This window comes from Cydia strobilella, chromosome Z, assembly GCF_947568885.1.
Source record: "Cydia strobilella chromosome Z, ilCydStro3.1, whole genome shotgun sequence".
Classification (NCBI taxonomy): Eukaryota; Metazoa; Arthropoda; class Insecta; order Lepidoptera; family Tortricidae; genus Cydia; species Cydia strobilella.
In genome coordinates this window covers 46,006,186-46,024,550 of record NC_086068.1, presented here as the reverse complement: position 1 = coordinate 46,024,550, position 18,365 = coordinate 46,006,186, and the positions used below count along the sequence as shown (strand labels likewise).

The window sequence follows — 18,365 nt, the reverse complement described above, 5'->3', positions numbered from 1 at the left end:
CATTACCATCGAATGGAGAATAAATAAAAGTAGGTAGTACCTATGACTCAAACACGTGTGACATTATATATTTATACAATTTTGACACTTGGACAAAGAGAAAATAAACACAATTTAAAAGTGGGTACGACCTTTACTTTTATTAGTAATACATCGAATGTAATAGAGTAGAAAATATATAGGAGTAGAAAATGAAGGGCCGGCCCTGGACTGAGCCGGAAGCGACAAGGCTTCACGACAAGGTTGTTTGTGCGCGTACCGCGCCGCCCGCGCGCAAGGTCACCCCGCCCGCGTCTTACGTAACGCGGCCCTGCTCCGCCGACGTAGCCTGTGTATATATTCGTACATGCCATCAGCACAATGCTAATTCTCGGCAAATGTCATCATCATTTACCTACTTATATGTATAAACGTTTATGTGTGTGTATTCGGGAAGGGCCGCCTCTGCCCTCGGCTCGGCTAAGTTCATGTGTTCGATCATCCGTGGTGCTGTACAATGCCGCCTGACAATTTAAATGTTCCAGCCCTAAGAAAGAAGGAGAGAGCGACCACGAGGAGGAGTTCTACTACACTGAGCGTGAGGTGCCGGCGCCGGCCGCGCCGCCGACGCTCTCGCACCGAGATATGTGCCGCCCACCGCACGAGGACCCTGACTACCAGCGCCAGCTAGTCGGCTCCTACAGGTTATATACCCAAACTTGATCTGACTCAAATACTTCACGGAGCAAAGAGTAATTGATTGTAATAGAGATTTTGTCTAAGAAAAAATTGTGCTCTACCTATTTGTGAGCTGAAATAGACGACGCTATACTCTGCCATATGTTTTGTGGTCACTGAAGTCGACTTTTGACAAGCAAAATTACCGCATAACGTACGGAGCCGTACTGCGCCATCTACACAAGTTGTCAAATTCAAAGTACGAATTTTATAGATTTAGATACCTACAGTGAGTATTTGGTAGTAGTCTTCGAACAAGTCAATAATTTTTACCGATATCTTCCGTTTTTACAGGCAAGGACTACTGTCCACACTACATAATGGAAATGCGAGGCCTATTAGTATTCCAGTATCTCATTCCTGGTCCAACTCACACTCTCCGGTGAGTTGCTGATATTACATTTCTTTTTTGTTATATACAAATTGGCACTTGTGATTGTTATGTTTGTAAGTCGAGTAGTCAGCAGATACGAGGAGCAAACTGAATGTTTTAGAATAGAGATAACTGTAGTAATCTAATGTAATAAACTCTTTCTGATCACGGGTACACATTTTCATAGGATCGCCCTGAAACGCACATGGCTGATTCTTCCAAATACCCTTTTTGTATGGCGATTTTTGGACCTCCGACGTCAGAGATAATAAAATATGACATCGATGCATCAAGGCGGTTTATTTACAGAGGTTCTACCGGGAAACGCGAATCCGAAATTTCACTATTTGCCTCCTTATCGCTCGAATGTGCAAGAGTGACAGAGATGATAGATAACGAAATTTTGATTTTCTTGTTTCGCGATAGACCATCAGATTGTGGTAGTGGCGCTCCCTACGCAGAGTTTCGCGTAATATTCCCTATTGCCAGCAATCCTGAAATACAAATGAGAACTGAATGACTTATACCTCAAACAATTTTTAAAGAGTTATATTTCATAAATTATATGCCTCTTCTTGTTTATGATTATGATTTCTAAGTGGCATTTTCTAAGAACTTTTAATGTTACCTGATGTATGATAGTAGTAACATCAGTAACATTTGGTAACATGCTTATTTTTTCGGTAGAAACACATGCGGCTGTCGGCGGCGACCAGTTCGCCCAGCAGCCCGGGGCGGCGTGCGCGCTCCGACAACAAGAAATGCCGCAAGGTGTACGGCATGGACCAGCGCGAGCTGTGGTGCACGCAATGCAAGTGGAAGAAGGCTTGCACGCGCTTCGGCGACTAGCGGCGCCGCCGCCACCTCGCCGAGGCGCGCGCGCACGCGCAGCTCTACCACAAGTAACTCGAGCCTACTCAATACCGTTCGCCCGTTACCAGATGGCGTAGCTGGCACGCACTGCTTTCCGATGGGCGAGGCGAGGTGTTTGGACAATTGTGACAACACTAGGTGACAAACGACAGTTTTATATAAGGTAAACTAGGCAGACGAATAAGTATAAGTATATGCGATACATATAAATATATTAAAATATTTATTGAGTATATAAACTTAAAGGAGACATATTTTTTCTCTAAATTTGGGCCGTTATTTAAATACAATATGGACATTGCCCACGTATTTTTGTAGAACTGTGAATGAACATCGCCTTAAAAGAACTCATGTTAGAGCTCGTAAATGTCGTAACGTAACCGAAATCATGGTAGAGGAGGCAGGGCAGGGCCAGCCGCGCCCGTTGTTGTTGCGCTCACACTGTGAATATTTCCTAATTCTAAGTTCTTAATGTAACTTTAGACTGACATATAGATCAGTGTGAAAATATTACTTTTGTTACATCTTATAAGATCACCGGATTATTATGAGTACTTCTCATATTTGAAACTATAACTATTTATATTCAAAATGGCCATTGTTCCACATCATTAAAACGATATTTTTTTTTATATCGGATGATAGCTTTTACTTTTAGGTTCAATCTGAAGACAAAAATCCGTCCACATTTTCAAATGTGCTTTTAAATAGTTATATAAAAATCAATGTTTTCACACTGCTTAAAAAATGGGCAAGTAGATTAACGTAAATACATAATTACATGAATAATTTAGTGATATTAATCACTTCAAATAAATTATGTATATTGACTGAAATTTTAGATACATAATTATAATAAGATGATCATAATGTCGTAATATATAAAATAAAATAGACGTAAGTAATTATAAAAAATCGCTAATTCGACGAAAAGACTATTATAAAACATGATTAGAGTAAAAATTTTGAACATATCTGAGTCGTATGTTGTACTGCGTGAACAAGGAGACAATACTCAAAGCAGTAGTTCGCAACACGAGATCGGCCCGCTCCCATGGGTGATGGCACTGATGGCGCTCGTGCGCCGCGTCCGCGTCCGCGTCCCGCTGAGGCGCGCGCACGCCACTCCGGCCGGGCCGTCAGCAACCCGCGCACCTTTGCCCGACTCCGACTCGGGACCCGGGAACGATGATGCATGCGGTCGCCGCGTGCACACCGGCCATACATTCGATTGTAAAACCGTTACTTAACGAACACCGAACCACAATGAAACACTGTGCAACTAATGAGCCCAAAATAAGATATTTTACATTTGCGACAAGAATACAAAATTAACATAACGTTAAGGTAATTGCTATTTGCAATATTATAATAAAAATAAATATTATATATATTTTGAAGAATAAACATGTACATAAATAAATATTACTTACGTAATGCATTCGTATTTAATGGTTAAATAAAGCAATGTTCATATTTGTACATAATTATAATATTTACTACTTATATCTAATACTATAATATAATTACTCAACACAATTGTCTTATCGAATATGACTTGACACGAATAACTATTTTTATTGAATATGTATAATTATGTTGTATTGTATTTACGTCTCAAAATCACCGTTCAGCCAGCGTTAATGGTTCCAACGGCCAACAATGTAGAAGCCCGCGAGCCTGCGCCGCGCCGAGACCGCGGCCAACGGAGAGGCCCGCGAGCCTGCGCCGCGCCGAGACCGCAGCGAACGGAGAGGCCCGCGAACCTGCGCCGCACCGAGACCGCAGCGAACGGAGAGGCCCACGAGCCTGCGCCGCGCCGAGACCGCAGTGAATGGAGAGGCCTGCGAGGCTGCGCCGCGCCGAGACCGCGAGCCTGCGCTGCGCCGAGACCGCGGCCAACGCACGTCCGCCGCACGGCCTCGCGTCCGATCCTTCTAGGACCCCATCTAGGTCAACAAAATAAGATTCAAAAAAGCGTTATGCGGATTTAATTCCCAGCAAGCTGGAAATGGTTTTAATACTTGCATTTGGTCCTAAATACGCCTAATCTGAGTTTGCGCAATCCCAGGTGTGGCAAATTTTGGGAGCCTTGGGAGATACATTTGTCTTGGATTTCTAAACCACTCGATGTAGAAGGAACCCACCCTCAATTAAAATGGCACTAACAACAAGGTTTTGTGAATCAGACACTGGTAAAAAGAAGTTTACGGATTTTAACATAATTATACCTTTTTAAAATAAAGACATTAAAATTTTACAAACTTACTTCATATTAAGGTACCTTTAGGATCCTCAGATATCAATTTTCATTATGATTAGAGCAAATTGGATGTACCTTTTTCGACCTACAAGCAAAAAACTGAAAAAGAGCAAAACATTATGCTTACCTCCTGGGATTGCGCAAACTCGGATTACACGCATGGTCATACCAAATGAAGATGTTAAAACGTTTTCCAGCTTGCTGGGAATTGATTCTCCGAAAAAATCAAATTTGATTGGCCTAATCATCTATCTATCAATTCACGCGGAAAAGTTGTACTTCGAAAGCTCGGTGCTATCTTGTATGTGCCAATTAAATAAGTCCTTTTGGTTATTACAGTTGCAGTACGTGATGCTAGTATAATTCTGCCCGTTAGCTTAAAGTAACAATCTGCACTAACCATAGTGGATGGTGAGGGTAAATGCAAGTCTTCCATGATGCAACTTTTTGTAATACCTACCAAAGCTTAGATACTTCATTGTCATCCCGATATTATTTTTTCCGATCGGCGTTTGTCGATGTACGATTCTCATCTTGGCTATGACCCCAGGAATATATTATTGTTTTTATTTTAATCTTATTATTGAAGAAATGCAAGGAAATTAATAGTACATTTCGATGCTAGTGCGGAAAGTATGTCAATGAAGAATGACATTTCCGCACTTGTATCTAACGACGTTTTTTAATACAGTTGCGAAAAAATAAGGTAAAACAACAAGTAAGGAATTCGAAACTTTTATATTATTAATTCTGTGACATCAATGACATTGACATTATGAAGAGGTGTTTTTTTAGCTGGGTGTTATTATTATTGAACCCACTTCAATGAAAGTTTTTTTTTTTTAAATGCATGTTGTATAAGACAGAAACAATTGTAAATATAAAACATTGTACTATTATTACCCAAATATCGTTAATTACGATTATTTGTGTATCGTACATTTATAAAAACAATATCGAATGTTGCCTTTGGAAACTTAAAGCAGAAAGAAAAAACGCCTCTTCTTCGACAGACGTTCCGTTCCATTCAGACAACTTATTAAGAACGGTTTTTCAAAAAATAGACGTGTTATAATGATGAAGAGGTAAGTAATAAATATGTATATTTTTCGTATTCTTACATTAACAGTAGGTTTTTATGTTGATTACGACGTTCAAAGGAAACTAATATTAACACCCATCAATAAGTAGTCATGAATTGGAACAAGAATAAATTTAAAAAAATTGGAAAAGTAAAAAGCACTAGTTCGCGAAAACCAACTTTCCGTACGCTAAACAGCTACGTAAAGTAGCACTTTTTAAGCAACTGTATTAAAAAAATTCTTAACACTGAGTTTCCTGATACAGGACTTTCTAATTAAAACATGTGTAACATACTGATGTGCTTATATGTAATTAAAAACAAATAACAATGATCTTATATCGTTAAGGCAATAATTGGTACGCATGCATAGTCAATGTTACTCGTATTAATATATACTTTGCGCCCAAAAATACGTGTTTTTTTTTGTAATATTTTTCTTACTTACACGTCTTTTAAAAAAGTAATTAAAAATTTAAACCACAATTATTTAACTAAAAGAACACACGCATTATCTAAAAAAATATAGTCCTATTCAACCATATGCCGCTGTAGAAAAATATGTCGTATATGTGATTTTGTACTGGGGTGCCCTGTAATGTTATATTGCAATTTAAAAAAAAGGTTATAGTCAATAGTCAATATATTCTTTATTCAAATAGGCCTAGCAACAAGCACTTTTAAATTGTCAAGTTTTAAATATTACCTTAATCTAAATATCAACAAAACATTAAGGTTAATAAAAATAACGTCCATCGTACTGCAGCTGATATGCACTATTGCCATAGAACTCGACCAAACGTGCTTTTATTTATTTTTGTTAATTAATACAGTAGGAAGTAATGTTAGCCCTAGTAATAAAATAAGTTTGGATTCAAATATATTAACCGTTTATAAATTGTTGAAACTACTATGGTTGGCTATCATGATTGGATAAATAATCAATGCGTTAGCATTTACATTTACTCACAAGAAACTAATTTATATGAGACTAGTGAGCTTTCTAAATATGATATGTGCCTTCTTTTCGCTACGCAGCGCTATTAATTTTGATAGAGCAGGTACACTTCAGTCGAGTAAAACGAAACCTACGTCTACGTGCAGATACCTGCAAAACGCACATAAATAAATAGTATTATCAAAGATTAATATAACTCCGTAATAGTCTAAGGTAAAAACGTGCCTCGAAAATCCACGAAATTTTGATTCTCGATCAGATGGCGCCACTAGCTTTGGCCTACTCTCGTATAGAGGGCGTTGACGGTTTCGTTTGTTATTTATAACTTTAACGCATACCAGTAAAAGAACATGGGTCTCAATCATATTAAAATAATTAATGCAAATAAAAAAATCATTTATTCATATTTAAATACATTTTAACGTATTTTTATAAATCTTCATTTTTAGTTTTAAAGTATGTCGTTAGATGGCAGTGAATTTACAGTGGTTACAAAATTTACTATGACAGTACCGCTCTATCTTATTATATCCTCTTTGGTATTATACAAAGTGGCAGGCACATAGGTACTATGTAGGTATATCACGTGTCTCACGTGTTGCACTTTTAGTTATAGAACTTATACAGGAGGCCAGGGGTAGGGGTAAGAATAGAGGGGGGAATAAAAGCCGCCTGATTTGTGGGTGTATTGTATGACTGCAATGTTGAGCACGCAGCGGCAGACTCGCGCTCGAGACCACCATGCCTGACTTTGCCAACTGTGTGACGTCTAAACTGAATCATTTTTCCACTGCTCGTAACAATATGAATATCATTATTTCTACGTACCAAAGAAATTATCAAAGGCCTTGCTCGTGATAATCTTTTCATTAAACTATCTAAAGCTAATAAGTAATATGTATATATATATCATCATTCGCTTGCCCTTATCCCATTCATTTGGGGTCGGCGCAGCATGTCTTTTTCTTCCATACCTCTCTCTCACCCGTCATCTCATCACTCACTCGCATTCGTTTCATATCATCTCTCACCCAGTCCATCCACCTTTTCCTGGGTTTTCCTCTCCCGATACTTCCCTCCACATTCATTCGTTATACCTTTCTCGTCACATGCCTTTCATCCCTCCGCATTACATGTCCGTACCACGCTAGGCGACTCGCTCTTACTTTTTCTACTATAGGTGCAACTTTCAGGCTTCCTCTTATATACTCATTCCTTATCCTATCCATTCTTGTCACACCACACATCCATCTTAACATTCTCATTTCCGCTACATTATATATATATATTTAATTTTAACTGAGCAACTTAGACTATTCCCATACTTAAAACCTATATCTTACTTTCATTAGATATTGGTAATATTTTATTATAATATTGAAAACACTACTCGAAGTCTCTGGGATGTTATTTGCACTTGCTTTAAGCTCTCCTAGCCCTTGAAGTGGCTTCCTGCCACCTGCCACTTCAAGGGCTCCTGTTCGCCTCGCGGACAATTTAACTCATTTAAATTTGGAATTTCATTAATTAAAATAAAATCGAAATTCCTTCAACTCAAAAATGACGAATGCCACATGAAAGGATATACTTTCGTATGTTAATGTTTTATCATTTATTGGGTGAGGCGAGAGGCGGGTTGCATCAACAAGAATCAAGTTTTTGTCCACTTACTTACACAGTATTCTGAATTTTAAAAACTGTCCATGATCTCTTTAATTTGCATATATTAAGTTATTACTTAATGTTAATTTGATCCTTGCCTTACAATTTACATAAATTCTAACCACCTTTATCAAAGAGGAGGTTCTCGATCTGTTTTTTTAGGGTTCCGAACCCAAAGGGTAAAAACGGGACCCTATTACTAAGACTCCGCTGTCCGTCTGTCACCAGGCTGTATCTCATGAACCGTGATAGCTAGGACAGTTGAAATTTTCACAAATGATGTATTTCTGTTTCCGCTATAACAACAAATACTAAAAACAGAATAATATAAATATTTCAATGGGGCTCCCATACAACATACGTGATTTTTTTGCTGTTTTTTTCCGTAATGGTACGGAACCCTTCGTGCGCGAGTCCGACTCGCACTTGGCCGGTTTTTTTTAAATCACATGAACATTATTTGTCCGTCCTTCAGTCCCTACACCATAGTAGTCATCCGCCCGTCGCCGTCGTAGCAGTTTGACAAAGTTTCAGTCAGTCGGGTGAAGTGCGGTCATGGGACAACTGCGCCTATGCCACGTTTACAACACTTAAGTAGGTATAACGGACCACACTTCTACCGAGATACCATTTTTCTCAATAAGGTAAGGAAGGAGCGGTCACGCTCGGCTAGAGGAGTTCCAACCTTTATTCCATGCTTTACCTACTTGGAGTTGGCGTGGTTACCCCACACTTGCTCCGACTGACCTTAATTGCCCAAATATAATGTACGCTACTAAAATGAGTGTAAAGCGAGCATGAAACATCATACGGAATTATTAATATTGCGACTCACTCTCCATACCACCACCTCTTTCCTGACCATTTTTTTTTCTTTTCGTTTTTCGAGTTTTATAATTTTTTACGTACCTGCAAAAATTACCAAATATGAATTAGAGATTGCAATAAAGGTTGTGATAGAAACATGAATATCATGTCAAGTTGACGAACCCTCTCGCCGCGACGTCCCGTTGGGACGTAGACAACGAACTCCGCGCTACACGCACTATCCGTTTCGATAGATTGTAGGCTATAACTACAACTCAGCTAGCGAATTGACAACTGCCATATTATAAGAACCTAGATGTAAACGCGGTTATCTAAATAGAATAATACTTATAAGTGTTATATTAAGTTAAAGTCATAATAATAAATATATAGTATTGAGTATGCTAGCCTAGCTAACGATAAGGTAAAAAGTATGCACAGTTATAGTTTATTGTGCTGATCTATAATTATGGAAACAAAATTAAGCAAAAAAATTTTTTGCCACGCTTCAACATTGTAATATCCACAGACCACCTATTCTAAAGACATAGCATAGTCCCGCTACCCCCTCTGCCACGCATACGGTAGCTTTACTCGATACATTTTCGAATTTCGAATCACGCCATCAATCCTACTTCAGTCGGCGGACCACATGTCTTTGAACTGACCAATCACGGCACGGGACTCGCTCACGTCGTCCCCCGCACCCCTGTATTTTTGGCAGTATCGGTTTCATGAAATAATTGCTCTATAAGTACGAGTTCTTTAGAAAAAGGTGTTCTGTGGTAATATCAAATTAGCGTGAAAATGAAAGTCGACAGTACAAAGTATTTTTATTTGATTGTTATGTTAGTTATGAGTTAGTATGTGGCTAAAAGTAAAATATTGTAATAAGCATGTTCAATGGGTTCTATATCTCCTTCATGCCTTGTGTAGAATCACCTAACGTCATGGCCACGACATTGCGCGACTGGCTTCGGCTAAAGCGATAACCATAGGTTGAAGCGAGACAGCGATCGGACCTTTCGTTCCCACCTATGGTTTTCGCCTTAGCCGAAGCTAGCCGCGCAATGTCGTGGCCAGGACGTAATACTCATCTCGAACTAAGAAACGCGGTGTCGATATACTTCGTTAATAAAGGTCAGTTGCATGGGTATAGATAGACAACATCGGCAAGGATACTAGAAGTTGACATGTTTGAGGAATTGTCGGAAGTTGTCGCGCGCGGTGTTCGACTTTCGACGATTGTGTGTTTAATTGCTTCTTTTGTAATTCTAATACTAGTTTCGTAGTTTTACGGTATACCGATCTCAATATTATACCTACGCGAAGCTATTAGATGTACATGGTATGAAAGATTGTTTTATGTTGAATTTTTGCTGTAGAACATAATTATTTTTGGATAATAAAGACAACTTTATTTATATCGCGCTATTGTGTAGGTACATAATAATGCCTATTTACTAGTTTTTTTAGCTAAATTTTGCTCAATTTATTACACTACGCCAAAGTCATACTATTAAAAAAATAACAAACATATCAGTACAAAAAGCATAATCTGTACCTAACCGATGATCAGGTAGCTAATGAAGGAGTTGAGACTTGAGAGCGGTATGTTGGTGCCGAAATATACACAACGTCAATGAAACTAAAAGGTGTATTGCAGGTGCACTGCCGCTTCACTTGTAACGTATCTATTGGCTATTCAAAGTGCTTCATTTCTTCAGGTTTCCTCTATATTGGTGTATGAAATTAAATAAGGTATACCTACTACAATATTTTTTATATTCTTTCTATGGCCGATCTCGACGAATCTTACATTTAATTAACGAGTATTTCCGTTTTCTTCCTTTAATAAATGAATTGTTAATGTTTATGCAAATAGTTTTACAGGTGTAGTGAATAATCCTTTACCATCGTATTTTCACGGAAACGCACAAACGTGTCTTGCTATTTCAGTCAGTCTCGGTACAAAAAGTACTGAGGTTAACTAAAGTAGCATGACAAATAAGAACGTTTTCAAGAAAATCCGATGGCAAAGGATTGTTCACTACATCTGTACAACCAAGCCTTATTGAATTATTGTTAAAATAGCTTTGTGCGTTGTAGGCGGTATGCCAATCTGACAAATCTCTGGTAACAGTGGTAACACACCCGTACTATGGCTGGACAGGAACGTCATCGATTTTTTACCTTATTATTTTCTTAATATCTTACTGCAACTGTCGGATAATTCCCAAAAAGTACTCTGTCCTGTTGGAATTATGCCCGACATTCCGTATTGGGTCGGAATTATTCGAATACACCTAACATAATACACACCCTGCATGTTGTACTCAAAAAATAATCCAATTAATAGTGTAATGTAAAATTTGTGTAATGTTTAAGCGTGTCGTGTGCCCTTACGTAGACCCGAGCATTAAAAAAAGCAATTATGATTGTGTTAATTTTCGTCATATTACATATTTGCAGCATTCCGAAGGCGGGCGGTACCACTGTAATAAGGCTACGATCAATACCCATGTATTTTGTATCGATTGTATCGATTTATTTACATGCCACGTAATAAAGCCTCATCATTCTCATCAACCATAGTTTTTTGTTCCAGAAGAGCACTATACTTTGGTGCCCTTATACCTAATAGGTAATCGTATGTTCGACCGGGTGGCGATACCAATGTGTCACCAATGAGGGCTATCGTTTGTTTGCTCACCAGTTGGCGCCTCTGTTGATGGTGGTCCAAAAGACTAAAGAACAGCTGTCAGTCATTGAAGTGACATTTGACATTTCGAACTTTGCGAAGACCACCATCCACACTAGCGCCCCTAGTGGCGAATTCATACGCGTTAGCCCTCGTTTCACCAATGTCATGATTCAGATGTTTGTTGATTGCAATAGTTAATTTTTATTTTATATAATAGATCAATTTTTAGATATTATGTGTATTGTGTACGTAGCATATTATTTACTGATTAAATATTGTATAAATGTTTTTCATTAATTGGAAACTTGATTTTAAATATAACGAATATTGATTTCATTGTGCTTATTAGTAACCCCTTTTGATATTATGGTAAAATAATAAATTAATAATGCCTGTAAAGCAAACAATTGTTCTGTATTTAGAAGTATATATTTAGATTAATAACTACATATATAATTTCATAATAAACTATACCGTACGAATGTAAAGATTTTAATTATATGATTAGTTGTAATTTAAGAAAAATGTTGTTTGTAAATAAATTGTTTCGATGTTCCCAAAAATTGATTTGTCGTTAATAAGTATATGTGGGCAATTATTGTTTTTGAAAATATGTCTCCTATGTAGAAATAGGAACGTAGGGGTGTACTCCATAAAGCGTAGGGGTGTACTCCATAAAGCGCGTGTCCAACGGCGCGGCTTCGGCTGCTCGGCACACGTTTTACACATTATTTGGTCAACGGCTTTGTTTCAAAAATGTATCATTTGGAGCATTTTGTGTTATGATATTGTTATATGTATGTAACTATATTTCCGGTTACACTTTAAGTACACATCCCGTTTAAACAAGACTGTTCTCAAATTAAACCGAGAACGCGATGAATTAGCCATTAGCCATACAAGCATATTTTATTAGCACTATTTACACCCTATATGGTTTACTATCTGTATTTGAATACATATACCGATCCGTGTGTATCAATCTTGGTCCAAAATGTGGCGAATATTACTCGATTTGTAGTTAGTAGTAGGTACGTATATAGCTTGAGCCGCTGAAGCAATGATTTGATTGAATGGTTACCAGTAGTTTTAAGGTTGCAACGTGACGATCAAACGATGTTGTACTGCGCACGTGTCCACCGCGCTGCGCCGCGCCGCGCCGGTCGGTCGCGGTGGACTCAATATCACAGCAGTTTACCGGCACTGTCAGCTCGAATGCGTCATTTCATTCATATCTCATATTTTAATAAATCCTCTTTCAATCCCAATGTTCTCAATGAATCATTATTGTTGTGTTAAAGAGGCATTACTGGATTTAATAAATAGCTGGCAGTTCTTCTATTGTGATATTTATATTTTTATTTATTACTTTTCTAGATTATTATTTATATGTTTAATGTTGGATGAGCGTGTTTGTTATATTTTACTGAGAATCGTGTTAGAATAGATAGTTATTTTATATTGTAATGAGAAAAAGGTCCAGAATGTGTTCCAAATAAATTGATTTTGTCAACTATAGATATTAAAGATTATATTATAAAAGTGTTTTCGTTGATATGTTACAAATATAATCGTTTAGATTGTCATATTATAATCAAAATTACCTTTATTAGCAGTGAAGCTAACACATTACAAAATTGAATAAATATAGCATTGTTGCAAAAATTGCAACCCCGAGCTCTCTATAGCAAACTAAACTAAACTTACTACTATTACTGTATACTATACTTCTTTTTTAAATTTAACTGTGAAAAATGTATCTAGACTTACCCACTCAGACAAAAAATGGAACAGATAGTAAATGAAATTTTTATCAAAAAATGTTAATACTACCTACTGTAAAATACCGTCATGCTAGTGCTACACCTGGTAGACTATTGCCTGAAATATTATACCTCAATACGTTCAGAATGAATTTTGCGTGTCTTGAAAATATATATTTTAATTATTAGAATAAATGTGGCTTTATTTTTATCACCTTTCACTCATATCCTATTCAGAGTTACATAAACATGTAACAACACAAAAAATGAACCTGGGGGCTAAAACGCGTTGTAGACTAGGTACACTATATCTCGGACCCTATTATGTACCTATCGGAGTACCCTGCCTCTCCCTCCACCTGGACTCGCAAGTATAGTCGGCGCATCGTAAGAAATAATATTTGACAGATGATATATGTACCTATATACTATGGGTGTGTAATGTTTAGTATAATTATAATAAAACTTTATAATAACTTTGCCATAATGCCATTATCATTACTTGCTATAATGTAATACGTTGATTTTGTTATATTATGATTTAACCTAAACCGTTTGTGTGGCTGTGGGGTCGCAGTTTTAACCTAACCTAACCCACTTTTCTGTCCTACATAAAATTATAATATACATATTATGATATCACTAGTTGGAACAAATATGTTTTAGTGTAAGTATGTAATAATTATTGCAGTGTATATTGAATGCATGAATGCCTATTTTAAAGTGATACTTTTCAGAATAATTCGGAACAATCAAGAGAGCCTTTTACCAGCTGGTGTGGTGAAAAAAAAATCTCTTTTTTTGTTATTAATCGTATATTATAATTATCAAATGAAAGCTTATTTTATATATAATTAGATATAATATAACTGTAGGTACGTATACATATAAACAAAAATAAATAAATCCTTAAAGTAAAAATTATAAACTAAACTTGAAAGCTACATAAAACTACCACTAAAACTATAAATAAAAAACTGTCTAACTCGGCGCCTCTCCGGTCTGGCAGGGTGCCAAGAAGGCTGGAGGCATTGCTGCGCTGGACGGCAATGCCAATCTGTTGCGCTAGGTAGGAGCCAGCCCTCCTGTCACCCGTCGCCTCCACGAGGCGCTTCGCCAGCTCCTTAAAGATGCCGTGAGCACCAGGTCCCCACGGCCCAAGGGTTTCCACCCCAAACGGCTCAAACATACAGCCAGAATCAATGTTTGCATATTTGCGCCGCTTGAGGTGTTCAGCCGCGTCGGCGGCACCACCAGCTCTGTTAGACGTTCCTGGAAGATGGGACGGCGCAAGGGTGTCCACGCATGTGGCATCCCAAACTAAAGGCCGTCCAATCTTCCAGGGAACGAGGGTCATGCCGTCCGGTCTTTTCCCGTTATCGCGGGCTAAACCAGGTGGGTCCGGAACCGCCGGCGTCCCAGCCGTGACGAGAGCTCGGCGGAGAATGTCGTTTCAGACTGGCGTGTCGTGAAAGACGGCCGACGCTCCTGGAACAGGATAGGCCGTGGATACCAAAACGCGTTAAGTTTGTACCACACTGGCATCGATGAGGAGCCACACAAGCCACCCCCAAGCGCAAACACAACGAAATCCTGAAAGTATTGGTAGACAGTATTGTGCCCAGGTTCTTTGATGGCAGGGCCTGCAACCATGAGCCGGATTCCCATCTAGTTGCAGCAAGGAGACGAGCGCGCTCTGTGGTGATGGTAGACGTTTCGTACATATTATCCCGTACCAGCAGACAAAGCGGCTCATCCCATTGGTGCTGTGAATGGCGAGTAGTGGGCAAGTCCGTATTATGGCAGGCAGTTTTCCAGCTGTCGATAACCTCCGGCAGGAAAGGGACGTCCAAATTAATAAGGGGGTCAGTTTTTAGAATTTTTCGGAACAGTTTTTCAATGTTATGCGCTGAAGAAAGAAAAGCCGGAAGAGCAACAGCAGAAGTTTGCCGTATCCCAATACCACCGTGCCTAATGGGCAGGGAGGCTTGGGACCACTGAGAGTTGTCAAAAGTAATGTTAAAAATGGATGATACTGTAAATTTTATTTCTTGATCTGTAAGTTGTTTTTGGTATGTTGTCAAAAATGTTTTTTTTAACCGCCTTCAAAAAAAAGGAGGTTCTCAGTTTGACCCGTATGTTTGTATTTATGTTTGTTCGCGATTATCTCGCGTTTGGCTAAACCGAGTTTGATGCGGTTTTCAGAAAAGTGTTTGTTACATTCTGGAGAAGGTTTACATAGAACTGAGCTGAAGCTGAACCCTGGCTGTACCTAGTGGAACGCAGGTTTGGTGCAACATAGGCACACGCTGTTCTGGTCTTCCGACACGTCTTGATGAGCACTTGGGAGAGCAGTACCCAAGATAAAGCTGATTCTGAACCCTGGCTGTACCTAGTGGAATTCAGGTTTGGTGCAACATAGGCACACGCTGTTTTGGTCTTCCGACACGTCTTGATGTGCACTTGGGAGAGCAATACCCAAGATAGAGCTGATGCTAAACCCTGGCTGTACCTAGTGGAACTCAGGTTTGGTGCAATATAGGCACACGCTGTTTTGGTCATCCAACACGTTTTGATGAGCACTTGGGAGAGCAGTACCCAAGATAGAACTGATGCTGAACCCTGGCTGTACCTAGTGGAACTATGGTTTGGGGAAAAATAGGCATCTACTGTTTTGGTTAACCAACTCGTTGTCGTTTGCCTATGTTGCAGATGGATCGATCAACTTTTTTTTAACCGCCTTAAAAAAAGGAGGTTCTCAGTTTGACCCGTATGTTTGTGTGTATGTATGTTTGTTCGCGATTATCTTGCGTTTGGCTGAACCGATTTTGATGCGGTTTTGAGAAAAGTGTTTGTTGCATTCTGGAGTAGGTTTAAGTATACATGGATGGTTTGAAAACCCAATTGGACCCGGTAGGTGGCGCTGCTATCGATATACCTATCGTCTTTGATTTCCTGAAACCGATTTAGATGAAATTTTGTGATAAGATGAAATAGTGGTAGTGGGAGTGGGAGTGCGAGTGGGCGTGGGAGTCGGAGCCAGTCAGTGTCCTGGAGTCTGGAACTGGGAATGGGAGTGGGACTGGGAGTGGGAATGTCTAGGTAAATTAAATCTTAGTTACAATAGGACGAAACATAATACCTACACCTAACTACATTTACAAATCCTTTAGCACCGAAACGTCAAAGTTTCCAACCTCGATAATTATTCGCGACGAAACTTCGCCTACACTAGAGTAGGTATACCTACTAGCCCAAAACTAAATGGAGAATCTAACTGTAAGTAAACAAACTAATATTTTAGCCTAAAATCTAAAAATCTAAAATAAATCGCTAAAAAGTAAAATAAAATGAATAAATAATAAAAGATGATAAAAAATTGAAACAAAAAACTTCTAAGTATCACTAAAAAGTAAAAAATAAAATTTAATAAATAAAAAAATAAAAATAATTAAAAAAATTAAAAAGAAAAAATATTAAAAGAAAACACAAAATAAAAACCAAAAAATAAGTAAAAGCTGTAATAATTTAATATAATTATTTTTTTTAAAAAGGGAACCGCCTTAAAAAAACCAACCCACTGAAAAATATTTTTTATATACCCCACCCCTATCCTTATGTCCAGTCCAGTCCCTATCCCGTCGTAAAGCAAATTTCTGCCAAAAATTAAGTTATACCTAATAATAAGCAAATTAATAACCATACCCGGATGGCTTAGTTTTTGAAGGCGGTGCCAAACCAACAAAAACTTTTTTTGCTGCCAAATAGAAAAAAAAATACGAGAAGTAGTTATAGAAGTGCAAAAACTAAACATGTCTTTTTTAGGGTTCCGTACCCAAAGGGTAAAAACAGGACCCTATTACTAAGACTCCGCTGTCCGTCTGTCACCAGGCTGTATCTCATGAACCGTGATAGCTAGACAGTTGAAATTTTCACAGATGTTGTATTTCTGTTGCCTCTATATCAACAAATACTAAAAAGTACGGAACCCTCGGTGCGCGATTCCGACTCGCACTTGGCCGGTTTTGGCAGAAATTTGCTTTACGACGGGATAGGGACTTAGGGACTGGGCAAGGATAGGGGTGGGGTATATAAAAATTTTTTTGTGCTTTTCAGTGGGTTGGTTTTTTGAAGGCGGTTCCTTTTTTTAAAAAAGAATTGAAATTAAGTTATTACAGTTTTTTCTCTATTTAAGAGCTTGCCACCGAGGTGACATGTCGCTCCATAGAAAACGACTATATATTCTTACAATTAACTTATTCTATTAACAATAGCAAAACTCCTTTCGTACAAGCTGCAGTAGCGCCATGGCGGCGTCCGACAGAGGAGCAGCCAGAACGCTATTGCAGCCCCCGACATCAACCATTGAACCCGGACACGATTTTAGTCGCAAAAATGTAATATTGATAGATTTTGTCCGTGAAATTGTACACCTTTTGTTACCTAATAACAAGTACTGGTTTCTATTAGCACGTCTTCTTATCTTACCTTTTATCAGACCAATTTTTTAAAAACACTCGCTAAATTAATAATGATTTTTTGAAGTGAAACTTTATAACCCTTCGGGTGGCAGCACTGTTACATCAAAAAGCTGTCAAGTGGCGGCGCCATTATGCGCGAAAATGCTTAAGTGTCAGAGGGTCTGACGTAGTCTGACGGGTGGTCAATAAGAAATTGGCGGGTGTTACAAATTTGACGATTATTGTTTATTTTTGTATGAAGGTTACACATAAAACGCATGGCGCTATAATAAGAATGAGATAGGCTATTAATTACGTTGACAAACATATATTTTCGATATATGTGCAATTCGCTAGTCCTCATTTAACCTAGGCCGAGCAAAAGTTTTCCGGATTTTTATATAGAAGAGTCTAGAATTACAAAATAAAAGCACTATTTCAAAGAAAAATAATTTTATTGACAGTATTACACATGTATATACAAGGAAAGGTAATAAAATTATACCTTTGCATAAATCTTTTATACATTACAAGCATGTCAAAGTTGGATCTGAAATCTGTCACGTAAAACATCAGTCAAAAACTGAGTAATCTTTCAAATCTTGTTTTGTTATCATTTATTAATCAAGCGTTTCAAATTATATATTTATTTTGCAGAATGCCTCATAAAATATGTATTTTTCATCGACTTTAGTAACAAAACT

General features: G+C 38.1%; 1 protein-coding gene across 1 annotated transcript in view; it reads left to right on the top strand.

Moving 5' to 3' along the window:
- Positions 1-13,396, top strand: part of LOC134754879 (zinc finger protein 395) — an 89,570-nt gene extending 76,174 nt beyond the window's left edge. Inside the window, exons 6-8 of the mRNA XM_063691338.1 lie at positions 525-683; positions 1,012-1,099; positions 1,778-13,396. Of these exons, the coding sequence (XP_063547408.1) occupies positions 525-683; positions 1,012-1,099; positions 1,778-1,939 (409 nt within the window). The 3' untranslated portion in view covers positions 1,940-13,396. The remainder of the gene's footprint in view (positions 1-524; positions 684-1,011; positions 1,100-1,777) is intronic.
- Positions 13,397-18,365: the final 4,969 nt, after the last annotated feature.